General features: G+C 40.9%; 1 protein-coding gene across 3 annotated transcripts in view; it reads left to right on the top strand.

Moving 5' to 3' along the window:
* The first annotated feature begins 2758 nt into the window (after window positions 1-2758).
* STXBP2 (syntaxin binding protein 2) overlaps window positions 2759-27221 on the top strand; it is a 35236-nt gene continuing 10773 nt past the window's right edge. For all 3 annotated transcript variants that reach the window (XR_010909230.1, XM_060764403.2, XM_060764402.2), the window contains exons 1-8: window positions 2759-2880; window positions 19368-19417; window positions 21155-21236; window positions 21542-21618; window positions 23499-23577; window positions 24175-24278; window positions 25915-26063; window positions 26757-26841. Coding sequence is in view for 2 of the 3 variants with exons in the window: in XM_060764403.2 (XP_060620386.1) it covers window positions 2844-2880; window positions 19368-19417; window positions 21155-21236; window positions 21542-21618; window positions 23499-23577; window positions 24175-24278; window positions 25915-26063; window positions 26757-26841 (663 nt within the window). In the remaining variant the exon portion in view is untranslated. The remainder of the gene's footprint in view (window positions 2881-19367; window positions 19418-21154; window positions 21237-21541; window positions 21619-23498; window positions 23578-24174; window positions 24279-25914; window positions 26064-26756; window positions 26842-27221) is intronic.

Genomic DNA, 27221 nt, shown 5'->3' with positions numbered 1-27221 from the left:
CAGCCCAGCTTATCTGTCCGAACGTATCTCTTCTTATGAACCATCTAGGAATTTAAGATTGGCTGGGGAGACCCTGCTCTCGATCCCGTCTTCCTCACAAGTGTGCCTAGTGGGGACGAAAGGCAGGGCCTTTTCAGTGGTGGTCCCTTGGCTGTGTAACTCCCTCCCTAGGGATATTAGCTTGGCCCCCTCCCTCCTGAAAAAAGAGTAAAAACTTGGCTTTTTGAACAAGCATTTGGAAGTGCAGCGGAATAGGTAATTATGAAATAGGAAGAATTAACATGGAATGGCTGGATGATGCTGCTGGATAATGATTTTTTTAAAAATATTTTTATTAATTTTTCATAAACATACACATTGTTAAAAACAGGTAGTGGGTATAAAGGGTGGGTTACAGAAAGGGGGGGGTGCATCGGGTAAAGGAGGGTTGGGGAGGGGAGGGGGGGGTAGTGTTCACGGGTGAGGGGAGAGGGCTAGTGGTAGGGGAGGGGGGACAACAAGGGGGGGGGTTTGGTACTTCCAGGTTTATCCATCGTGGTACAAACATATTTGGTATTACATACTAAATTTGACTTTTACATTTCTTTTTCCCCTTCTTCCTCCATTTTATATTCTGGATAAATTATTAAGTTTTGTCTTGCGCCTTATGGCTAGCTTTCTTAAGAAAATAGAAAGTATCATTGTAGTTAATTACTCCGGGCGTTTAAACCCTTGTTTTTTTTCTTTAACATTTAATCCTTTTCTTGGAATGCTGTTATATTTCTATTGTGTACAACCCATTGTTTTCCTCTTTTATAAATTTTATTACTGAATTCCAATTGGTTTTCTGAGGCTTTCTGTAACTTTGGGACATTTTCTGTGTCAAGATATCCATGTTTATTATATCAAATATCTTGTCAATCCAGTGTTCCAATGATGGAACTTCTTTGATTTTCCACATTCTTGCTATGACCATTCTAGCTGCTGTTATTAAATAAAAGAGTATTTTGTCTTCATTTTTATCTAATTTGAGATTGTGGAGCCCTAATAATAGTATTTCCGGTTTTGGATCAAATTTAACTTCTAGTATTTTTTCGACTGATCTGTGGATTTGTGACCAAAATTTTTTGATCCGTTTACAATTCCACCACATGTGTAGGAATGTGCCTTTTTCCCTCTCACATTTCCAACATCGATCTTCTTTTTTGTTTTTATTTATTTTGGCCAAGATTTCCGGAGTTAGATACCACCTATAGAAAATCTTATACCAACTCTCCTTAATATCAGTGGCGTATGTATATTTGATTTTATTTTTCCAGATTTTTTCCCAATCAGCTAGGGGTATTGAATGGCCTATATCTCTTGCCCAGGTTATCATATTGGTCTTCACTTGTTCTGTCTCTGTGGCCCAGATTAATAGCTGATTGTATCTTTCTTATGAGTTTAGTGTCAGTTGTTAGAATGTTGTCCCAGAAAGAAGTTTTTGTTTCAAAGCCTACTTTTTCGTCAATTCTGAAGTTTTCTCTGATCTGGTGGTAGTGAAACCAGGAGATAGAGGCATCCATTTGGTTTAGTTCTTCTCTAGATTTTAGTTTTATTTCCTGCCACCTGATGTTAATGAGTTGTTTATATGTAAGCCATATCTTCCTAGGTATTTCCCTTCTATGGTGTGCTTCAGTGGGGGAAAACCACATTGGCGTTCTTTGGTGGAATTTGTTTTTGTACTTGTTCCAGGTATTAATTAGAGCAGCTCTTATTGGATGGTTTTTAAAGAGTTTTTCTTTTTTATCCTTATTTCTCCAAAGATAAGCATGCCACCCCTGGATAATGATTTTAACAGGACGACATAGGTGATTATATTTTTTTAAATGGTTTATATATGCTTTTTAATGTTTTTAACTGTATTATTATGAATGTATGGCACTAAAATTGCTATTTCTGTGAGCTGCCTTGAGTCGCCACAAGGCTGAGAAAGGCAGGCTACAAATGCCGTAAATAAATAAACTTGTAGCGTTCCTTCCTTTACATCTCCCTCTCAAGCAGAGGGGACTCTTGACTTCATGCAGAGTGCGCCATTCTCCTACAATCATCGAACATTAGAGTTGGAAGAGACCACATCCAGTCCAACCCCTTGCCATGCAGGAAAAGCACAAAGTATCCCTGGCAGATGGCCAGCTTCCAAGGAAGGAGCTTCCACCACACTCCGAGGCAGAGAGTTCCACTGTTGGACAGCTTGTAGTCAGGAAGTTCTTCCTCATGTTCAGGTGGAATCTCCTTTCTTGTAATTTGAACCTATTTTGCTCTGAGTCCTAATCTCCAGGGCAGCAGAAAACAAGCCTGCTCCCTCTTCCTTGTGCCACCCTTGATGTTTACATTGGAAGAATGGCTGCAAATGATGTCATGAATAAACTCCAGGGTCATCGATCTACTACCCAAGGAAGCAGAGAGAAGGCTCAAGACTTTTTAAAATAGGTACGGGCAAACTTGGTCCCTCCAGGTGTTTTGGACTTCAACTCTCACCATTCCTAACAGCCTACCGGCTGTTAGGAATGGTGGGAGTTGAAGTCCAAAACACCTGGAGGGACCAAGTTTGCCCAGAGTTGCTGATTATATGGCATTGAGCCTGGGTAAAGTGGTGCCCAACTGCATTCATTCATTCTGCAGTGCAGATGCGCCCTTGGGCTCTGCAGGGGAGTTCCTTCCTTCCTTCCTTCCTTCCTTCCTCCTTCCTGGGGGGCGGCTCCTTTGGGCGAAGGGGGCGAGTCCTCCGCCAGCCAGCCCCGCCTGCCTCCAGACGCGGAAGTGAAGGCGGGCGGACGGGCGGCAGGACAAGAGCGGGCGCAGGGAAGAAGAGGGGCCGCAGCATGGCGCCGGCGGGGCTCAAGGCCGTCGTGGGAGAGAGTGAGTACAGCGGCGGGGAGGGAGGGAGAAGCCAGGTAAGGGAAGGAAGGGGGCGCCTCCCGCTAGCCACTCTCCGAGGCTTAGCCCAGGCAGCAATCCGCCTCCCAGGCAACGGGAAGAACTGCATTTAAGGCCAGTCTCTCCGCGACTCCCCTCTTTCCCTCTTGGTACAGTCCTTCAAGAAGGGCGGGGGGAGGCAATGCGACAGGTTTCTTGACCCTCCGCCACAGGGGGCTCCCTGATAGGAGCAGAGTTGGCGAAGGGGCGGGGCCAACGAGAGGCCCCGCCCCTTCTTCGCCTCAAGTTAGCCTTCCAGATAAGGAAGGAGCTGGGCGGTGGGTGTGTGTTGGTGTACATACACACAACACACTCATAGGGCATCACCACAATACACACAACACACTCCTAGGGCATCACCACAAATGTATTCCCTCCCTACATAGCATGTGTGTGTAGAGCAGGGGTCCACAAACTTTTTAAACAGAGGGCCAGGACACAGTCCCCCAAACTGTTGGAGGGCCGGATTTGAAACAAAAATGAATGAATTCCTATGAACACTGCACATATCTTATACCTAGTGCGAAAAACACGTTAAAACAATACAATAATTAAAATGAAGAACAATTTTAACAAATACAAACTTATTAGTATTTCAATGGGAAGTGTGGGCCTGCTTTTGGCTGATGAGATAGGGCTGTTGTTGTTGTTGTTGTTGTTGTGTGCTTTCAAGTCATTCCAGACTTAGGTTGACCCTGAGCAAGGCCCAGGTAAATGACCTTGGAGGACTGTATCTGCCCCCCCCCCCGGCCTTAGTTTGAGGACCTCTGGTGTAGAGTCTCGCTTATCCAACGTAAACAGGCTGGCAGAATGTTGGATAAGTGAAAATGTTGGATAATAAGACAGTGGTTCTCAACCTGTGGGCCCCCAGGTGTTTTGGCCTACAACTCCCAGAAATCCCAGCCACTTTACCAGCTGTTAGGATTTCTGGGAGTTGAAGGCTAAAACATCTAAGGACCCACAGATTGAGAGCTATTGGAAGAAAGGAAGGTTTATTGAACGTCAAATTACATTATGATTTCACAAGTTATGCACCGAAACACCATGTTTTACAACAAATCTACAGAAAAAGCAGTTCAGTACACGGTAACATTATGTAGTAATTATTATATTTATTAATTTAGCACCAAAACATTGCTAAATTTGTAATTTTGTAATTTTAATCGATATGTATTTTAACTCGTTATTATATGGTATTTTTAGATTGTACTGTTAGCATTGAATCCTTGCTGTAAGCTGGTCTGAGTCCCTCTACGGAGGTTGAGAAGATCGGGATATAAAAGTTTTTAAAAAACAAACAAACAAATAAATAAATTGAAACAGCTGTGGATCTAGACAGAAGGCAGACTACGTTAAATTATACAGAATGTTGGATGAGCGAAGGTTGGATAAGCAAGACTGTATGTATATTATACACACACACACATATATATACATACACTCATACATACCAATATAGATATATATATATATACCTGAACACATCTGAATAGCTAATAGTATATACTATAGTTTTTCAAACTGTGCTCCTCCAGATGTTTTGGATTTCAGCTCCCACCATTCCTAACAGCTGGTATGGAGGGGCTATGTTATTGTTGATTTTACCGGTATTGAATTGTACCGGAGTTGTAAACCGCTTTGAGTATCCTGAGGGGGAGAAAGCAGGGTATAAATGAAGCTGGCTTGGATTTCTAGGAGTTGAAGTCCAAAACACATGGAGGAGCATAGCTTGAGAAACACTGCTATATACATCACGTACACGCACCAATAATATATATAATTATACACATACATACATATACTTCACTCACAGTGGATCTCCAAAAATGTATACATCCTTAAAATGTTAATAGATACACACACATCTATCTGTATGTATGTATGTGTAGTAGTATACACACACACACACTTCATAGGGGATATCCAAACTTGTATATACCCTTAAACAGCTAATAATATATAGATAGATGTACCGTAGATACATACACACAAACCACTAAGATATATACTTACATATACTCATACAGATACATATCCGTGAACACACATGCACAGTACACACAAACACCACTCACAGGAGATCTCTAAAAATATGTACACACTTAGACAGCTAATGGCATATGCACATGCACAATACTAATATGTATATGAGTATTAATGCACATGCTCACTGTACTAATAGGGGTCTCCAAAATGTATACTCCATTAAACAGCTAATGCTATATACCAGTGGTGGCGAACTCATCACGTGCATCCCAGAAGGGGCACACAGCTCCCTGCCTTCTGGCACGCGTGTCATCGTCCCCACCCCCAGTACCTCCTTTTTGCCTGCCCGCTCACCTTATAGCTGGTTTTGAATTGTAGTTTGGGCACTCAGTTTCTAAAAGGTTTGCCAGAACTGTTGTATATACACACATGAGAGAAAGAGAGAGAATAGTATATACTCACTCATGCACACACACACGCACTACTCTCACAAGGGATCTCCAAAGAGTATACACCCTTAAAGAGCTAATAGTACCTGTAGTGACTTTGATGGTGAAATATATTTATATTGAATAATGTGTGATGTAATTATGAGTTAATCGGAGTCACAAATTCCACTTTAATTAGTTTTGTATTACATATGTGGATAGTCATCCCTGAACAGTAATGGATTTCTCACCTCATCATTCACAAAGTTCCAAGCTTCATTTGTTTATTTATTTTTGTTATACTTTCCTAATACTTCTCCACTGTTCTAATCTTTAATCCTGTACAGACAGTATATATATATTTTAGTGGAGAAAACTGTAAATCCCCTTGAACTGTAAGTTGTTAAGGGTGTATTACATATACACTTTTTGGATACCCTGTGTATGTAATATTTTAAAAGTTGGCCAAATTCTTTATTGTGCATTTTTACAGATGCCGAGTTTTTATGCTGAATTACCTAGGTGGCCATTACTGATATGACGTCCTTCCATTTTTGCTATCACGACTTGTGTGCTTTCTTGGTGTATTTTGTGCATGTTTGGTTGGACCAATCATTGTTTTGTGTGTTTTGGATGTTGTAACTTGTTTTGTTAGCATCCCATTTCCAAGCAATGCTTTGAGAAAGAAGAATCAATACAGGTTCATTGCATAAGCACCATCCTTGTTACCAAAAGCTCCATCCTTGAACAACGTGTCTTGTCACTTCAAAAACTAACACATTTATTTGGGTTTTTGACTTCTTCCTTTTAACATGATGACTTCAAGTTCTCTGCAGAACTATTGTTTTCCTTTTTGATGGTGATGTTTTGAAATTCCAATGTTTCAAAATTTGCCACGTCATCTATTTTAAATCTTCTTTTTATTTATCATGCCAACCTGTATGATTTACTTTAACCTTTATAACAGTGGTTCTCAATCAGTGTGTCTCCAGGTGTTTTGCCCTACAACTCCCAGAAATCCTAGCCAGTTTACCAGATGTTAGGATTTCTGGGAGTTGAAGGCCTAGAAACAGCCTCCACGTTTTCTCCCTCTGCCAGTTATCAGTCACCCTGGTTGCCATAATCTTGGTTTTTTATGTTTAACAGCAACCCAGCTTTTGTACTTTCTTCTTTCACCTTGGTTATAAGACTCGTCAGCCCCTTCTCGCTTTCAGTGGTATCATCTAAAATCATACCTGAGGTCACATAAAGCTTCATTTTTTGCTTGTCTTTGTCCCAAAGTTAGGCAAGGTTGGCGATACACAACTAGTTAGCTGATAATGTTAATGTTATATAAACCTGTCAGAATAAACTGATTTTGAAACAAATTAATGTGAGTTTTTCCGACGAAAGAAAGCTAACATGAACTTTCAGTTGGTAGTATCCCTATTGTGCTAAAGTTTCCAAATAAGTCCCTAAGTTAAGGGAGTGGGAGCGGGCCTTGATCCCTAATCATAAAGTATCTCAGGACACTATAAGATGTGTACTGAACAAAATGCATGTGACTCAGATTTGATGCCTAAAGATTTTAGCCTTGTTTTCCCAGTTTTGCTGCTTTCTTTAGGCTTTTGTTGTTACGCCTTTCCCTCAGATCTGCTTGCTGGCGCAGATAAGGATGGGACAGCTAAAACATCTCCACAGATTATGCCACACCATCCCACAGAAAGTTCAACATTCACCACGAATAATATCCTTGCAGACCCAAAAAGCATTGCAGGGACAGGGCGTAGAGGACCTTTTGCTCAGCCTTTGATTCAGGGTCCCCTGTTCTGGGGTGGAGTAAGTCGAGCGAAAGCAATCAACTTGCCAAAGCCAAAACACGTAGCCTTCCACTCCCCACTTTTCCTTCTATGCTGGCCGGCATAAACAGGCTAAACTTTGGAAGGGTTCAAGTTTTCTCATCTTCACATCTCTCCCCTTCATGCCTTACTTTTATTTTTATCTGATTTTTCTCACACATGCATAATGCAATATAATATTGGCCAATATCAAATCTACTACAAACGTTGCAAGTATTTGCATTTTTCCTGTTGTCACTGTCTTTTGCACTAGGCCTGCCTTAACAAAAATCCAATATATCTGATAAGGAAATGATAATCTACTTGCTGCTGTTGGTTCTGCTTTGGGATCCCTTCAAATTGTGGGATCACTTCTTCAGGCCTGTATGAAACCATTTTTTAAAGCCCAGGGAATTGCTGTCATATTGATGCAAGCTGATGCTTTTAAAATTCTCGCTTGAGAGAGAGGAGGAGACATTCAAGGTGAAGGCACCTACTATTAGGACCACTAGCTATGGTTTTTATTGATAATGTTTTGCAACATTATCAATAAAAATAGCAGTGTAAGATATAATGCTATTATTGGTCTTCTACATGGGCTTGAGGTTGTGTGAGGTATTTACAGAAGGCCACACCATGAGTTCATAAAACAAAGGTGGGGCTTTACTCTTTATTGTTATTATTATATTTATTTATATCCTGCTTCCTTTCTCCCAAAGGAGACTCGATACACCTAACACTAAAAATCATACAATGTGCAGATTAAAAATATACCTAGTTAAAACCAATAAAACCATTTTAAACCACTAGCTATGGTTTTAATTGATAATGTTTTGCTACACATTGATTTAATAACAGCAGTGTAAGATGCAATACCTTTATTGCTTTTCTACATGGACTTGAGGGTGTGTGTGAGGTATTTACAGAAGGCCACACCATGAGCCCATAAGTAAAGGTAGGCCTTTATTTATTTATTATTATTATTATTATTATTATTATTATTATTATTATTATTATATTTATATCCTGTTTCCTCTCTCCCTAAGGAGACTCAACACACCTAACACTAAAATCATACAATATGCAAATTAAAACCCAAAGCATCCAAACATTAAAATAGAATTAAACATAGCATTTATAAAATATACATAGTTAAAACCAATAAAACCATTTAAAAACCTGTAAACCTACGTACTTTGGGAACTCAAGCCACCAAGAGTAGAAGTCAGTGTCCCAAGTCTTTTGAGTGTGGGAGCAACTACAGATTGAGTATCCTTCATCTGAATGCTTGGGACCAAAATGTTTTGGATTTCTGAATATTTCCGATTTTGGAGTCCCTCAATTTGTATATATGCACACAATGAGGTATCATGGAGATGGGACCAAATTTTAAATATAAAATTCATTTATGATTATGTTGAGTGATTTCACCTTTCTTCTAAAACCGCGGGTTCAGAGCCTAGCGTGGTTCACTATTCCAAAGGTCAAATCAAGGCACAAATCAGGTTTGAAGGCAAATGAACAGAGGTGTATTCTTTTAGGCTTGAAAGGATGTCAGAATAGAGTCTGCACTCAAAGATCTGACATCACCCATTGTAAAACAGAGAACATATTTATATACTTTTGACAGCTAATCAGAACAGTTGTGCCAGCCTCTGATTGGTGAAAAACTGTCCCGGCTAGGATCCAGGCTGTCATTGGCCACCAGCTCCATGAAATGGTCCGGTGATTGGTTCTCCTGGCGGCAGGAAATTCAAGGAGCTATCATTTGTTGACTTGAGGCACGAGTCCATTTGAAGGTCTGTTCCGGAGTTAGATACAGTCCTCTGGAATGTGATGTGGGAATATGCAAAACAGTGATGGGATTAATTGCTCAGACGAGTTTATAGAAAGGAAGATGTTTGGTAAACGCAATGGGTAGTTATGTTGATGGAACAGGTCAATGGAGGGTATACACCATTAATCTGTGCACTTATCCCCAGGAGCAGAGATCTCCAAATCTTATCAATAAGCTGAAAAAAACTTTACATGATGGGAACCAGGAGCATCTCAGGTACATAAAGAGGCAAGCTAAATAATTTAACAGGTTTTCCAGAACTTACACGCTGAACCATATAAGCACATGTGTCCATACATAGCCTCAGCACACATATTTCTATTTTATCAATTAATGCAGAAGGTTTATGAATGGTCATGCAGAATTATGAATGAGGTTGTACAGAATTTATAAATGAGTCCAAGGAAAGTACACAAGGAGAGGAGAAAAGCCCCTTTAAATTACTTTTTATATACATACAGAGAAAATACCAGTCTGTGGGTTGGGAAGTATGCAACCATTTCCTGGGGAGCCCTTTCCTGAGGCAATCCCCTTACTGACAAAAGAATAGGTTAATGTTTCTGGTGTGTGCCATCAGCCAGCCTTCCATAGCAGGGTCAATGAAAGGAGGGCAGAATGGAAGGATACTGACTTAACGGTATTGCAAAGTTGTTAAAATTATTTTAAAAAATCATATTCACCCATATGGAGCTCGCATTGAGTCTGTACTTCAGAAGTGGGAGGATCTGCTTTCTCAATAACATTTATTATACACTTTATACATATAGGAGCCTCCGGTGGCGCAGTGAGTTAAACTGCTGAGCTGTTGAACTTGCTGACTAAAAGGTCAGCAGTTCAAATCTGGGGAGCAGGGTGAGCTCCCACTGTAGGGCCAGCTTCTACCATCCTAGCAGTTCTAAAACATGTAAGTATAAGTAGCTCAATAGGTACCACTTCTGTGGGAAGGTAACGGCGCTCCATGCAGTCATGCTGGCCACATGACCTTGGAGGTGTCTACGGACAATGCCGGCTCTTCGGCTTAGAAATTAAGATGAGCACCAACCTTAGAGTTGGACACGACTGGACTTAATGTCAGGAAAAAACCTTTATCTTTACTTTATACATATAAGGTAATTTTATACCGTATTTCAATTGATTTGTACATGAAACAGATTTTGTTTATATTGACCCATCAGAAGGCAAAGGTGTCACTGTCTCAGTCACTCATGTCTATCATTTTGGAATATTTCAGATTTTGGAATTGTAGATAAGGAATTCCCAACCTGAATATGCATAATTCTTGCCTCCTCCAAACGTAATAATAGATACATGTGGTTTAGGTGACAATGTTGTAAGGCTCTTGTCCCTGTTGTCAAAGAAACCAAAATATGCATGTAATGCTTTTAAGGGGAGATCGAACCACAGGACCTGGTGCATTTACACTTATCTGGCATTCTGAATAGTTTTACAGTGGCACGTGATAGAAGGAAAAGAATCGTTAAAATTCATAGCGCTCTGGAATGAAGCGAATGGGAGTAATCACCATCCTTTTGATGAAAACGATTTATTGAAATCATGTATTTCCATTATGTATAATGTTATTCATGTTAGCAGTTAAAACATACTTCATGCTTGAAGTGTGAAATGGCTTTGAGTTAAGAGCAATGGTTTAGTAGTAAAAGCCATTTGTATATGGACTACCTGCAGTTTTCTTTTAAATAAATGGTTTAAAAATTCTCCTTTTTCCCCTCATCACACATTTTTTTATATCTCGAAACTGACTGCATTGGTACTTAAATCTCCCTTTGACACTGGTGATGTCACAGCAGCATTTTCCATCACACTAAGAGAGCAGCAAACTGGTTTAGATGGTGGAAACTAATCTACTTGGGATGCACAATTTTCTGATCCAAATATGGGATGCACAATTTTCTGATCCAAATATGGTTAGGGGGCTGCTGCTGCTGCTGCTCTTTCTTCCCTCAGTTTTCTTCTGCACACAAACTTGGGGATTTGCATCTGAGATGATGTCACTCTGTATATGGGCAAGGCTAGCCCTTGGTACCAGGAAGGTGGAATATAAAAATATGCTATGGTTGTGTCTCTGAGTCGTTTCTGAGTACTGGTCTTAGATCCCTCCAGTACTGTGTGTCTTGAAGCATTTCAAGAAATCGTTAAATGCCATGGCTTCAGGAAGCCAAGTAATCACAGTGTGCTGTGGTTTCATTATGTCTTTTCAATGTGTTGCAGGAATGCTTCCTGTCTTTCCTGAAAAATGGATGCCAGAGGGCAATAAGGTTATAGGCTGCCTCTGCTTGCTTTCCAAAGATGGCCAATCTCTGATGGAGTATCAGATCCTTCACTAGCAAGATAATACAGAAGTGTAGGAAAACAAATACCTGTATTTACTCAAGTCTAATGCACCATCGAATCTGATGGACGCCTCAGTTTCCAAAACCCTGAAACCATAACAAGTATTTGCTGGTGAATGTCATGCACAGTGACAAAAAGTGTGCTCTTTGTCATTTTGCCAAAAAAAAGTGTGCTTTACAGTTGCTGCCTGCTTAAGATTCCTTCTTTTAAAACAAACATGTTAAAACACCAAAGCTTCCAGCAACCTTGGGATGCATCTATGGTGCAGAATGAATGCACTTTAATTGCCTTGGTTTAATATTATGGAGTCATGGGAGCATTAGTTTAACAAGACCTTGAGCCTTCTCTGCCAAAGAATGCTGATGCCTCACCAAACTACATATCCCTGGATTGCACAGCATTGAGTCGTGGCAGTTAAATGAGATATGACTTCCCTCACATAGGAGCACCAGGTGCAGCTCCTGAAACAGCTTCCTCTTTGACTGAGCACTAAGGTTACTGTATGATGCGAATTTAATGCACACCCTAAGTTTGAAGAGGTTATTTAGCCAAAAAAATTGAGCTTTATATTCGAGTAAATACGATGAATGCTAGTTCTCAGTGATGTCAGTTGGGAAAAATGTATGACTCATGTTAAAAGGCTCTCATGTCAATCTCTGATTTAGCTATGAAAGAGACTTACATGCATTATCCAGTATCCTAATGATTGCCCAATTTCTGTCCATTTCCAGCTATGCTGTAGTTTGTTTTGTTCCCGCTTCACCAATTTATTTGTCCCTTTTGATAGAACATATGTTAAGGTTCCCTAATTAGTTTGTACCTTTTCATGGAAGACATGTTAAAATAGCATAACAAATTATTGGAATTGGGTTGTCTGGATTCTGCTCTTCCATGTGTGCTCCTCTATTTCCAGATAAAGGCTGCTCTTCATCTAATGCCCATTAAGGCTGGTCCCAGGCCCATCTTTTAAATTACTGCTAAGGCTAGATTATTTCCCCAATTCTGGGTCTAGCAATGATCTTTAAAATGCATATGGAATCCCACTAGTGCTGTGATCATCCGCCTTGAAAGAGCTGTTTAATGGCTGCATGCTGAGTGCACTCCCTGGACATTTGCAGGCAATTTGTGCTGGACATAAGCTACCAGGTCAGTGTGTAATTGTTAGTTTGCTGTAAAAGGGGGAAATTTCCTTTAACAAAAGAAATGTGTTTTCCTTTGCTACTGCTATATGCTTTTTAGCATCTGCTGTGTTCAGTTGTAAAAATGAACAAGTAGCATCTACTAGCTACTACCTAGTAAGGATAACTTGAAGTTCTTATGCTCCCTTAGTATCACCATATTGATTGAAGTTCACTAGAATCTTTTTCAAAATTGTGTTTGTACAGATCCTTGACATTTAAGTAATTGAAAAATATTACTACAGTAGTTAATATTTCGTGTCTAGTTTCTGCTGTTTGTGTTCTTTCTCCTAGTGCTGTTTTTTTTTTAATCCAGATGATCGAAAGGAAGGGTGAGATGACACCTATGTTGACTTCAAATTAATTCGCTTTCTTTCTTTTATAACGGAAAACTTGTTTGAGGATTGTTATTTGCATTCATTTTTTCCACTGCCAGCTAAGTTGTAGACTTATTTAGTGGAACATAGCTATCAATGGAAAGGTTTCATGTTCAATTCAAGCCATTGAGAACTCATCTGTCACAATTTTGTTGATCTTCAGGATCCTGCAGTGGTCTGAAATGGTCATATTGTAGCAACATTACTTTCCAGATTCATGTACAGAAAACTGGGGTGATCATACACAATTACCTGGGATTCAGAGGTTATGATTGGATGCTCAATGTGGTTTTGTGTGGAGTTCAGCATATTCCTAACAAACAGGAAGCAGTGGATACTTTGGTTCTATAAACTCACATGAGACTGTATGCCATCTGTTAAGGAAATGGACAAAAGTATGATAGCTGGGACCCAATGGCGAGGCAGCGCAGCAAGTGAGAGACACAGGTGTGACAGAGTCATGGCAAGATTGTTCACCAGAAAGGGGGGGGGCAACAAACAGCCAAGCATAGTGCTTAAGGCTATCCGGATATTGTATGCAAACATGTTCAAATATATAACGTCTTCGCTGCTCTAATTCTGACCTGTGTCATGCAACCAGCATTGGGTCCCAGCTATCATACTTTTGTCAGGAAATGTTGTGTAATGGGGAGCTGTCTGACATCAACTAAAGCTAAACTGGCCTGTGTTCATGACACATTGAACTGGTACTCCGGTATAGTTGTAGGTAAAATCACATTTTGGTTTTCTAAATTCATATGGCATTGCATAATCTGTCAAATCTGTTGCATAATGCAGAACTGTGTGACAGCAACTAGAGCTAAACTGACCTGTGTTCATGACACATTGAACTGATGCCCCAGTATGACTGTAAGTAAAACCGTGTTTTCTCAAAGATTCCATATTTCTCATTAATGTAACATTTCCCTGGTTCAAAATCAATGTATTCCATAATACAAAAGGGCCTCTGAAAGATTTAAAAAATTCAAAAGGGGTATTGTTATTATTTTTGCTTGAAATGTCCTGAAAATGACTCCTAGGGGGTGTTGAGTCATTTCCACTGCATTTGGAGGTTTCCTGGGCCAAAATAAACCCTGCCCATGGATCCAAAATTCCCTCTAGAGGAAAGACCAGAAGTATAGGTGAAAATGTTCCCTTGTCATCTGGTGTGTTATTACAGAGGATGGTGAGAGATATGCTTAATAACTTTCCTAGCTCAGCTAGTAGAAACTCCCTGACTGAGGGAGGGAGGAAGTAATTAGGTCAGAGTTGGAGATAGCTTGAGCAAGGACAATATGGCAACAGGGATCACAGAGCATTCTTGCCTGTGGCAGTCCATTTGGCAAAAATGTAGTCAAAGCTGGTACGGGTTCAGTAAAACAAGCAATGTTGCCAGCCAATCCAAGGTCTAAGAATCCAGCAGTGTTGGCAGACATTCCAGGGGTCCAAGTTGCAGAAGTCACAAAACCAGAATGCCATCCAGAAAGCAGGCAAGCTGCTTCCAGCAACTGGCTCCAGCCAGAGCTGCCAATTATATAGGCTGCAATCAGCTGCTCCTGATCAGAAGTTCCTGTCATGCTGGCTGGCAAGGAGACTCATTGCTTCAGCTACTTCCTCTTGATAGCTTGGCTCCTCTCTCTTTAGATTCTGAGTCTTGGCTCATGGCAATCCCTGCCTCACCTTCCAGCCACCCTGACATCCCAGGAAATCTGAAACAGGACCCAAGCCACTCTCAAAACCTCGCCTTATTCCTTTGTAATCTGTTAGAAATAAAATGCAAATAATCTATGACCTTCTTATGAATGCAAAAACTTGACTTAAACAAAACTTGGCTGGGAGATGTCAAGGAGGTGGAGTAGCTGTGGTCTGTAAATATTGTAATCTGACCAGACTACCTGTTAGGAAATTGAATCACTTTGAGTGTGTGCGTGCTTGATTCTGAAGATCAGGGAGAAACTGAGGATTCTGTTAATGTGCCAGCTATGTCACTGAATATCAGATTTCCTAGCCGAGCTCACAGAACAGGTCTCAAAGTTGGTGTTGAAACTGAATATACTGTGAAAAGGAACTTTCCAGCAGCCATTCATCACAGCCGTACTTTTTCACAAAATGATAGCCACAAATGGAAAGTCCTATGAACGTTTGAAAGTTGCAACCCCACAAAGTTGCTTCTCTAGAACCACACTGTTACTCGCTCTTCATGTTCATAAAGTTTTATTTTTAAAGTCAAGGTAGATAAATACCAGTTGCCTGTTCTTAACTCAGCAGGAAGAACAGAAACTTGTATTTAAGATGCTGAATGTCTAAATCTGGGAGCTCTACAGCTGGGCCACCTTATCCATGGAGTCTGTTGGACAGTCGGGTGGAGAAAGCAGTCCTGCACTTCAAAGCTTGTGAATCGTGTGTTGTGCTGCCGTGCGAATAGCTCTACTACTTATGCCAATTAATAATTTTAGCCTTTGGCATCAATTCATATGGACAGGTTCAACAGCAAATTGTTCCTTGAGAGATTACAGAAGGCTGGTGCTGATCCTCTGGCAGTGTTTTCTGCCAAAGTTCTTAGTGTATTATGAACTTCTCACATCAGTTCACAATGCGTGTGTGATGACGCTGATATGATGGCATTAATGTATGATGGTTCTCAGAAGTCAGGCATTTTTGTTAATGCAATGCTATACATGCCTTCTTGGAAGTAAGTCCTATTGGACTCAGTGGGTTGTACTTCCAGGTAAGTGCATGTAGATTGCAACATGTTCCTCTTTTCTTTTTTGCATTTTTGCAAATTTTCTTTCAGTGAGCATAAACCTAGTTTGCCACTCAAAATACTAGTTTTTATTTCACATTATGCTTGGATGTTGCTTGTTTCCAAGAGATGGCTGCTCTGCAGTGACATTGCATGAATTTTGCTTTCTCAGCTATGTTTGAGTCTTAGAGATATATTGTCCCTGTATGCTTTCAGGGTTGCATTTAATCTATAGTGAAGTTAGAAAAATGACATAAAGCTTCTCCTCTTCCTGTGGGGGCCTCATTCTGTCACGACATTACAAGGTTGGATCTTGATTGAGGAAGATCTTTCTGTTTTATATACAAAGTCTACCTCTTACTTTAGTGTGCATTCTTATGTAAGCACAAATGTCAGCAATATCACTATAATTATCTATTTTTGTGCTATCTTTAGTTCTGATCCCACATTTGCTAATAAGAACAGTTATTTAGTTCCAATAAATACTTTTGGTTATCATAGGGTCAAGAGTGTTCTGATCAGTAAATGCAAAGGGACCTTACAGCTCCATAGAGAATAAGAGAACAAAGATGGTAACATAAGTTTGCATAGACTAAATCTACTTCCCTCCATGCATGGAGTACATCTGAGGAAATAGACTTAGTCTATGAAGGCTAATGCTACCAACTTTATTCTCTCCATTAGTCTCTAGGGTGTATACTAGTATTCCGGACTAATATGGCGTGTATTTGAATACTAATCAAAGACATAAAAGTTTAAGCTTGAAATCTTTTCACCTCTAAATTTCTACTTGTCATAAGTGAATAGATTTCAAGCTTATGCTCATGCTTGAAATCAGATCAGCATTTATTTCCGTTTTAAAACAAACGCCCGTGCCATATAACATGTGAACATCCTTCTTCTAACTTTTGACTCACTGATTCTTCATTGTGTGTTCAAATAACCTCTATTGCTCTTTGTTGTCATCCTCACAACTGTTGTTCATCACTGAATCACTGGATTGCTGTATGGGGAAGATATGGTTTTGTTAAATGTTTTTCTGCATAAGATCTGACCTTTGGCATCAGTTTCCTAGAACTCTGTTTTCTGATTTCACTGCCTACTGATGGCTATCATGTCACTTGAAAACCTTTGCTTTTTAACAAACATGGAACTAATTAATGAATTGTTTTGCAATTCTCCTAGAACATTTGTGCTGCGGTTCTGTATATACTAGAAGTGTACTTCCGACAGAGGACACTTATATGTTCTATATCTATTTTGACTTTCCTCTTGAATAGTTTCCTATAAAATGATCTGTTAGAAAAGAGGTAAGAATGAAATGGAAAAATCAGAAGAATTAAAGATTGTAGGTAGCTATATGCACTGGATGTCTCAGCTTAGCTATACAGCTTGCAAACAATAAAAAGGTAAAGGTTTCTGCTTGACATTAAGTCTAGTCATGTCTGACTCTGGGGGATGGTCTCATTTCCATTTCTAAGCCAAAGAGCCGACGTTGTCCGTAGATGCCTCCAAGGTCATGTGGCTGGCATGACTACATGGAGCGCCGTTACCTTCCCACAGAAGCAGTACCTTTTGATCTACTCACATTTGCATTTTTTCGAACTTCTAGGTTGGCAGAAGCTGGGGCTAACAGCGGGAGCGTACCCCACTCTCTGGATTCAAACCACTGATCTTTCGGTCAGCAAGTTCAGCAGCTCAGTGGTTTATCGTGCTGTGCCACTGGAGGCTCCTGCAAACAATAGACATGTCCTATAATGTGACTTGCTTTCTTCATTGCTCTAAAATGTATATAAGGCATGTGTGAAGTCAATTAGCTTGTCTGACCAGTTCTCAGACTGCTTAGCCTAATTGTGGTTTGACCCTTTTGGTCAAAGGGCAATGTGTGTGGGTTTTCTCTCTCTCTCTCTCTCTCTCTCTCTCTCTTATCAGATTCAGTTTCTTTTACAACTCTGTGCCTATGTGTGGTTCTGGATAGGGCTGAAATTGTAGTTTACTATTGACTGGATTGTTTTGAACTTCCTTCTTCCGAAACCAATGCCTTACCCAGTGCGCTACGGTAGAAGATATGCAAAGTATTGTGCGGGACTGTGCCATTTCATCTGTCTTTAGTTCGGGCCTTTTTGCATTGCAGTTTCCATGGCAATGTGGCAAGTGGCAGCCTGGTTGCTCTCAAGGGCCTGCCTAGTTTAGCTTCCCTCTCATGTCGTTCTCCGTGCCATCCTCAGTCAGAGCTCTGGTGTCGGCAACAAAATTCCTCCAAAGAATATTCACTTTGTTGTTGTCGGTTTTATGGGCAGTATGGCCATGTTCCAGAAGCATTCGCTTCATTGTAGCTGCTCATTTAACAGCATGTTTTACATTCTCCAGTTTCTTGTTGGAACTCTTTAAACAAGTGTTACCAGTTTTTCTTTTTCATTCCACTAATCCAGTTATTACATATGTTTCTGAGTCGTTTGGACTGGGCATTTCTGAACCTGAGCCTAGGATTAAACAATGTTTAATGACAAGATTTAGCACTCATATATGACCAAGAAGTGATATTTTGGCTATGAGACTTCATCATGAGATGTCCTACATTTAGCTGCTTTCTAATGGCTGGATCAGTTCCCATCTTAGTTTCAGAACCATAATTCAACTAAATGCAACTTTTCAGGAAAGGGGGACACTTTATCGTTTTTTTAAAGCTATTAATTTAATTGAACGTTTGGATTTGAAATGAGTCATCATCAGACATCTGTGCATTGCAGCCCAAGAGATTGCTTCAAGCTGGAGTGTACTTACTACTACAGGAAGGGTTTTCCATTAATCTGCCCAAAATGTCTTCTCAATTAGAGATCAAATTGAGTGTAGCAAAAGAGACTTTGGCTGTTGTCCTATCCCTGGGAAAACATTCGTGTCAGTGAAATGAGGCTTGGAATGAGAATTCCTAGTTTCTGCTCTGGGGCCCTTTTACACTACAAAGTTATACGATATGCTCTACTTGAACTGCCCCGGCTTCATCCTGGGGAACCCTGGGGTTTACAGTTTGGGTAAGCAATGGAATTGCAATGAATTAGGACAGAGAACTTTATTTTCCAAATGGAGAAAGCTACATTTTAGTCTTACGTTTTTTGTAATTTTATGCAAGTTAGTGCTCCATGTGTGTGTTTTTGTGTTCACAAATCACTGTCAATTAATGATGACCCCATGGAATTCATAGGGTTTTTTAGACAAGGAATACTCAGAACACTTAGCCAGTTCCTTCCCCTGAAATATAGCCTATGTAATTTGTTCCCAATCACTCATCCTTATATTAATCAGGACTGGCCCTCTAAGCTTACAAATGAGTCAGAAGCTGGTGCTTTTAAGATATTTGGGTCCTATAGTTCTCCAGTCACTGTGTGATTTTTTTTTATTCTAAAATTCAAAGAAATCCCCACCTTGTTGATCAATGTATTTTGTTATCATATATGTTGTGTCCTTGATTTGTTGCTTCATTTTCTTTTGAGTGAGACAACACCATCTTGGGCTGCCAGTGATCCTTAATCAGGGCAGGGCATATGAAACTCAGGGGGTGCATGAATCTCACCCCACCACCACCACCCCTTCCCTATCTGAACAGTAAAGATAGCCTTGCTGGGGTTGGAAATGGGAGAATCAGAATATTGACATGCTTTTCTGCAGTAGAAGATACTTCTGTGCTAATTTGGAGCGTTCCTTCTCCTTTCAGAGATACTGAATGATGTAATACGCAGCATGAAGAAGGAAGGAGAATGGAAGGTAAGAAGCATGGCTCTGAGTGGTGGGGTGAGTTGCATGTCATGAACACATTTAATATAATCTGCAAAGTTGTTGGATTTCTCAACCTTCCCATAAAAGTACCTGCATCTCTAATGTCATTGTTTATTACTCATTCTTGTGATCTTTATCCTTAACATGTCTCTTTCTCTGGTATAGCAAGGGTGTACTTGTTAGAGGGAAGAGTATTTTGGTGGGGTGGGGGGTCTTCTGCACTCCTACAGCTTTCCATAACTTGAGACACAAGAGGGTGCCTACCAACTCATCCATGAAATTACTGACTGCAAACAGATCAACACGAATGTTCCCATTTGCTTTGCTCCATTGGTTTGAAAAGGGCTTATATAATAATACTGGCTTCTATGTCTTTTTAATTATTCCTCCAATGTGTTTGATAACTCTGGAAAAAGTGAATGACATAAAATTTGTGAAGATGGAAGAACATCTAGTTTAATATTTTAGAATGCAGAAAAAGTGGATTGGAACAAAAGTGAACATGGTGATTTTTTTTCAAACTGCTTTTTAGTGGTGTGACCATTAAAAAAACTCTCAACAAACAAAAATGCCCTTCTTGCAAAGTTGCCATTGTTATTATTTCTGTAGTTGTTGTTGATGTTATTAATGGCAGCAACAGTGCTTACTATTACCGTATATTCTGGTGTATAAGACTACTTTTTAACCCAAGAAAATCTTCTCAAAACTCAGGGGTCGTCTTATACGTGGGGTCGTCTTATACACCTGGAGTAGTCTTATGCGCGGGAGTAGTCTTATAGACAGGAGTCATCTTATACCCAGGAGTCGTCTTATGCACGGGAGTAGTCTTATGCACAGGAGTAGTCTTATAGAGCGGGTGCTGAAACTTCCAATCGGATTGGAAAATCTGTGGTTACCGCATATGGTGGGGGGAGCTCAAAAATGGCAATGGCCGTGTCCCTGCTGTATGCAGCGACTGTATGAAAGCATTAAGGGCGACACTGCACAAGTACGGTAGAAGAAAATCAATTCATCAGGATTTGTGGACTTAATGCGGTCCCGGTGGTGAGGTAAAGGGGCGCCTCATCAGGAAGGTGTAAGTGAAGGGCGGAGCAAGCTGCAGGCATCCGGGGCGCCCGGGGTATGGAAAAAAGAGTGGCTCTGGGCCCAGACAAACACACCTCTTTTACCTGTCTGGCCCGCCTATGTATCCTATTACCATACCTCCTCCTCTGCCTCTCAGATCTCGCTCCTGAAGACTGCAGTGAAGTGGTGCAGGTGCGCATGTGTGAGATCTGAGAGGCAGAGAAGGAGGTACAGTAATAGGAAAATTACCAGATTGAAATCAGATCTGATGCTTTAAAAAAAACCATTTGGTGTGTGTTGGAAGAGGGGTAGTCTTATATGGCGAATATATCCCAAACTCTATATTTTAACTGGAAAAGTTGGGAGTTGTCTTATATGTCCGGTCGTCTTATATGCTGGAATATATGCTACATTTATATCCTGCCTTTTCTCCAGTGTGTTTAAAACAGTGTACATGGTTGCATTTCTCCTCAATTTATGCTCAGAACAATAGTCTGTGAGTTCGAAAAGGTGAGGGACAGTCTTGGCCCAAGGTCATCCGAGGGGTTCATTGCTTCAACGGGGATCTGAATCTGGTTCTCCAGAGAGCTAAAGCAACACTTTAGCCACTACGCTCCTCTGACTCCGTTCTTGCTCATCATTCTGTCTCCATCCCTACAGGTCCTTGTTATGGATCATACCAGCACACGTATTCTGTCGTCCTGCTTTAAGATGTCAGATCTCCTGGCTGAAGGAATCACAAGTGAGTCATTTGAGCAAGATGCTCTTGTGTTCTGCTTAATCTTGGGAGCTGGGATTCAATCACAGTAGGAGAGCCTTCCCTCCACCCTATGCTACTAATTGTTCCATTCTATTCCTATGGATTTAGTAGTCCAGCTAGATGCCCAGGTTTCACACTGCCCTACTTTGGTTTATACATCTCTTTAGTCTCACCTATTTTTCTCCTTCCAACTATCCAAACAAAGTCCGGGAAATTGCTCTGCCTTGTTCTTTCCTTGCTCTTCCCACCCCAAATTTAGACATTTGACATTCATTTCTTTTCTTCAGTTATTGAAGACATTAACAAGCGTCGAGAACCCCTCCCCAGCCTAGAAGCCATCTATTTGATCAGTCCCATTGAGACGGTAAGTCCTTAATCAAATAGTAGCTCCCATAAAACTGGTTGCCTCCTTAGAATTTCTGAAACCCCCGGGCTCCAGAGCTGTTCTTTTCACAGTTCAATATGATTGTTTCTGAGTGAAGCTAATTGCAAATGTTTAGGTAATGGGAAAAAACTATAAAGAATTCTCTGTCAACATCAAGACTAACGCATTTATCATACCATGAAGCTTTGTGGACTATGAGCCATTTTATTAGATACTAGCTGTACCCGGCCACGTGTTGCTGTGGCCCTCAGAAAACAGAGGAATTCCAGACATGAAACAATAGATGGAACAGATGGAAGAGACATTGATAGATGGAACAGAAGGTAGATGGATAGAACATAGATAAATAGATAGATGTATTGATAGATGGATGATTAGACACACACACACACACACACCCCTTTACGCCCAAAGGGGGTTGGACTGGATGGCCTTTGGGGCTCCCTTCCAACTGGTTGGCCATCAGTTTGGAGGGCTTTGATGGTGTCTTCCTTTACTGCAAAATGAGGTTGGATAGGATGGCCTATGGGGGATGGCCTATACCCAAAGCATTTCCCGTGCCCGTCCTTCCCTGCACGGCATCAAAGGGCCTCTTCCCTGGTGTGGATGGCCTTTGGGGCTCTCTTCCAACTGGATGTCCATCAGTCGGGAGGGCTTTGATGGTGTCTTTTTTTACTGCAAAATGAGGTTGGACTGGATGGCCTATGGAGCCCTTCCAATACCCCAAAGTGTTTCCTGCACCCATCCTTCCCTGCACGGCATCAAAGGGCCACTGTCCTGGTGATCCCCCTCCATCCCCATCCTCCCTTCATGGTCTCCCTCCCTCTCCTCCGCATCAGTGTCCTCTTTACCTTCTTGGGCTCCACGTCACCCGAGAGCCTCAACTGCAGCTTCCCCACAACTTCAACCATTGACTCCGCCATTTTGAGTGCTGGCGAGGCCTCTTTCACAACAGAAGTGGGCCCGCAGCTTCAACGCCTCTACCCAAACAGCCCTTGCAGCTCCAAAGCCCTCCTGAGAGATGGCCATCCAGTTGGAAGAGAGGCCCAAAGGCTATCCAATCTAACCTCCTTTGGCCGTAAAGGAAGACACTGTCTAAATCCTCCCAACAGATGGCCATCCTGTTGGAAAGGAGCCCTAAAGGCCATCCAGTCCAACCTCCTTTTGCCGTAAAGCAAGACAACATCAAAGACCTTCCAACAGATGGCCTCCTTTGCCTCCTGGAAAAAGAGGGGCTTCTTGAGAGAGGTGGGGCGACTGTTTGGTTTGTTTTCCTTCGTGCAGGAGGGGAGCAAGGCCAGGGGAGTCATTTTCGTGCATGTGCTGTATCATGTTATAGCATTTTTGGGTTCTTAAGTCCCTTTCTCTATGTTGTGTGTGTGTGCATGCAAGTGCGTTTTATGAGTGATGACCACTCGTTGGCTTGATAGGTGTATTGTGTCCAAATTTCGTGTCAATTCGTCCAGTGGTTTTGGAGTTATGAGGTCCCCACAAACAAACATTACATTTTTATTTATATAGATGTAAAATACCTTCCATAATTTCAGGTGCATTTCTTGCTGAGGGTGGAATTGAAGCAGAGGAAATTAAAAGCAGAAATGACTGACAGAAACAATTACATTATTAACATGAACGTTTGCCAAGTTGTTGTTAATAACACAAACATTTTGACTTTAAGGCAAACCAATTAACATGTAGTGTGGTAAGAATTTGTTAATTCCGCTTCAAACCTCTAGTGACAGACTGGCTTTTCCTAACAAATCATAACAATGGTTGCTACTGAGATAGTGATAACTATCTAGTGGCAGAGAGTTATATATGTAGATAGCTGCTGTTAACAATGTGTTTTCACTTTACAGTCTGTGCATGCTCTGATAAACGACTTCAAAAGCACCCCAACTTTTGCATACAAGGCTGCCCATGTCTTCTTCACTGACAGTAAGTTCATGGATGGCTCCTGTGTAAACAGAGCATAAAGTAAGAGAAGGCAGTCATGGCATGTAGATTCACTCTTTAGTCCCACTGAGACAAAGTGAGTACTCTGGGTGCTCTCTGTTATGGAGGTAGATGCTTATCCAACTGAAAGCTCATCTTGCTATCAATCCTGCCTACAGGTATTTGGCTATGGATAAAAGCACATCGTTGATTGCAATATATAAAGAGGTTGACCCTGAGATGCAAGTAAATCTTAAAAGACACCAAAGTCCATTCTCGGGCCTTCTGTTGTGGTTTCTGCTTAAAAAGCAGCCAGCTTCATTACTCAGACTTTCTCAGCATCAACTTTTTGAGCTTTATGGGGTTGCTTGGAGATTAAAGCAGACAGGGGAAACGTAAAAGAAAAATCTAACCATGAGCACTCAGTATGACTTTCAGTTCTGGGACAGCATGTAAAACTGATTTCCCTTTGTTTTCCTTCTTGTAGTTGTCAGAATGAACTGTAATAAACATTGCCTAATTGGGTGGTTGAACAAGAGGTGTGTGTCCTGTGTTGGGAGGAGGAAATGAAGTAATTCATGTTCTCTCCTTGACTTCCAGCCTGTCCTGAAAATCTTTTTAATGAGCTCAGCAAGTCCAAAATCACCAAAGCTATCAAAACTCTCAAGGAAATCAATGTTGCTTTTCTTCCATATGAATCACAGGTGAGGAGAAGGTAACACAGTCTGTAGGTGTCTGGCCATCATAGCACAAATGTGCATGGGGAGGGTATCACCATTCCTACACACATGCAGAACAGCTGTCCACCACGGCAGAGTTATTGTGGGTGGGGGTGGGGGAACCACAGAATCTTTCTGTTCTAGCTCTCTGTATAGTTTCAGAAGAAGGCCCGTGCACATTTTGTAGATGGTTGCAGGAATTCTCTTTGTTTGTTTGTTTACTACATTTATATCCCGCCCTTCTCATCCCGAAGGTGACTTGTTGGCTTGTGTGTAGTGGGAGATGTATCTTCCACAACAGATGTTGTTACAGCATAATGTTCTTTTATGGTAGATATTTTTTGTATAACTATAAACCTTTGAGATTAATGAATTATTTTAAAATCAGAAGACAGATTACCTATAATAATTTAAAATCAAAAGACAGCATTTATATATGCGACTAAATTCACACTCTCACTATAAGAATATTAGTTTGGCTACCAGGCAATTTCAGAACGGTAGCAAAGTATCTTTGCATTCTCTGAGAAATTCAGCCATTCTGCGGATTAACAAGAAGGTTTTGCTTTGAGTTATTCTGTCAAACTGTTTATATATATAATGGCAGAAATGCAGGGATCTAGCCATCACAAGAGATAATGTTGCCAAGGGGCCCTGTACTCCTCTAAACAGCACAGAATCCTTGTTATCAGAGGAAAATAGATAAACCTCCAAGGTAAAGGTAAAGATTTCCCCTGACATTATGTCTAGTCGTGTGACTCTGGGAGCCCCTAATAAACCTCTAGCCATCTCAAAAAGGGAAAGTGGGTGCTAATAGTCTTCCTCATTTCACCCCCAAATGAACACAGAAATAGTAATTGAACAAGCACTAAAACATGCTGATTTGAGGCCTCCACTAAAATGGTCTTTAACCTTCTTAGGCTTTAATACAGTGTTCTTAACACTTGGTAATGTAGGTAGGTTAATCTGCCTTGTGCAAGATAGTTTCCATACAGGTAATGATTGTTAGCCCCAAAGAACCTGCCGCTGTGATACTCAGCAAATGTTTCCTCAGTTGTAGGATTAGCCACAGTATACAACAGGCAAATTATCAGCTTCTGTGATTCAAAAAAATGACAGCCATATATGCCTTTGAAGTGTTGCTTTAGCTTCTTATGATGTCATTGATAGTTTAATGTTATTGTTGTTTTTATATTAAGTTTTCATATTTTTGTGAGTCATAAAATTTTGTTGTGAATATGTTGGGAACCCCCCCCCCCCCCCCCCGGGTGACAAAACTGGTATACAAATGAAGTAAAGAAATAAATAAAGTCTTCCCCAGAGTAAATGATGTAACATCCAAAATGAGGAGGAGGCTATTTTCTGGTTGGCAAGGCCACTCTGTCAGGTGTGCCCTGGCTGACATCCAATGGAGAGGTGGTTGCTATAGAGTCAGTTGCTTGAAGAAAACCTTCTTTAGAAGAGTGCCATTGGTGTGTGATTGTATTGGTTATTTAAGCAACAGGCCCCTTTGTGATTTCTTGACACCTTGCAATCAAAGAGCAAAGTGTTATGTGAATTCAACTTGTGTTCCTCCTATACCATCAACATACCATTATTCTTGTTCACCCCCATTTTCTAGGTGTATACCCTGGATCACCCCCAAAGTTTCCATCATCTCTTCAGTCCATACTGCAGGGAAGATAAGAACAAACACTTAGAGCGGATGGCGGAGCAGATTGCTACCTTGTGTGACACCTTGAAGGAGTACCCCTCAATTCGCTACAGGAAGTGCGTACAATGCTCCTGCTATACACAACGGTGGAAAAGGGGGGGCTTGTAATATGTTTTAGGGTGAATCACAGCAAAACAACCCATATACTGAAGGGCTATACAGTTAGAGTCTCACTTATCCATCCTTTGCTCATCCAACATTCTGTATTATCCAACGAAGTCTGCCTCCCGCCCAGACTAAAGTCCAGGAGGAGAGACAGAAAGAACCCTTGTCTGTTTTGGTGCTAAATTTGTAAATACAGTAATTACTACATAACATTGCTGTGTATTGAACTGCTTTTGCTGTTGTAAAACATGACGTTTTGGGGCTTAATTTGTAAAATCATAACGTAATTTGACATTTAATAGGCTTTTCCTTATTCCCTCCTTATTATCCAACATTTTTGCTTATCCAATGTTCTGCCAGCCTGTTTATGTTGGATAAACAAGACTTTACTGTATTTTGAGATAGTTAAAAGATATTACTATATCACTATGGGTTCAAGAAGTGACCTGTTACACTTATTCTAATATAGGAATTAATGTGGTCACTTAGGTAGGATGGAGGTTTGCCATCAGGGGTCCACTGTTGGATGGGTGCTTATTTCTGAATGAGAAAGTAGATACTTGCCTTGGCCAGTCTCCCGTTGAACCCAATATGCAAAATTCAGAAATGGTGCTGCTGAATGGTTTTATGTTTCTTTGTCACAGTGGCTCTGAAGACTGCGTCCTGCTGGCTCATGCTGTGTTAGCAAAACTGAATGCTTTCAAAGCCGACAACCCCACTATGGGAGAGGTGAGCAACCCCAGAGATTTGCCAGGTCTGGTACATTGGACCATTGGGAGAATACTGCACTTGGCAAGGCAGCTCTGATGCTGCTGTCTCAGAAACCCCCTTCTGCAGATGTTTCACAAGCTAAGCATGAATGTGATGGCTGTATGAGAGATATGGGGAAACTCCTTCAGAATGCAGAAGAAGAATGTGAAGGGAACCTTCTTCAAGTTCACAAAGTCAAAAAGCATCTCTGTGTATTGGCCAAGTTGGGTCAGAGCAGAAATGACTGCCTTCCAGATAAATGGTAAAATGTACATGGTAGGAATTGGGTAAGAGGCTTGATCACATCTGTTGTCTCAGCTCAAGAAGAGCTTTTCAAAAGGCTTTTTTAAAGTCCTTTC

The sequence above is a fragment of the Anolis sagrei genome, chromosome 2 (genome assembly GCF_037176765.1).
Source record: "Anolis sagrei isolate rAnoSag1 chromosome 2, rAnoSag1.mat, whole genome shotgun sequence".
Lineage (NCBI taxonomy): Eukaryota > Metazoa > Chordata > Lepidosauria > Squamata > Dactyloidae > Anolis > Anolis sagrei.
Note: the sequence above shows the minus strand (reverse complement) of the source record. Positions and strands in the feature narration are given on the sequence as shown.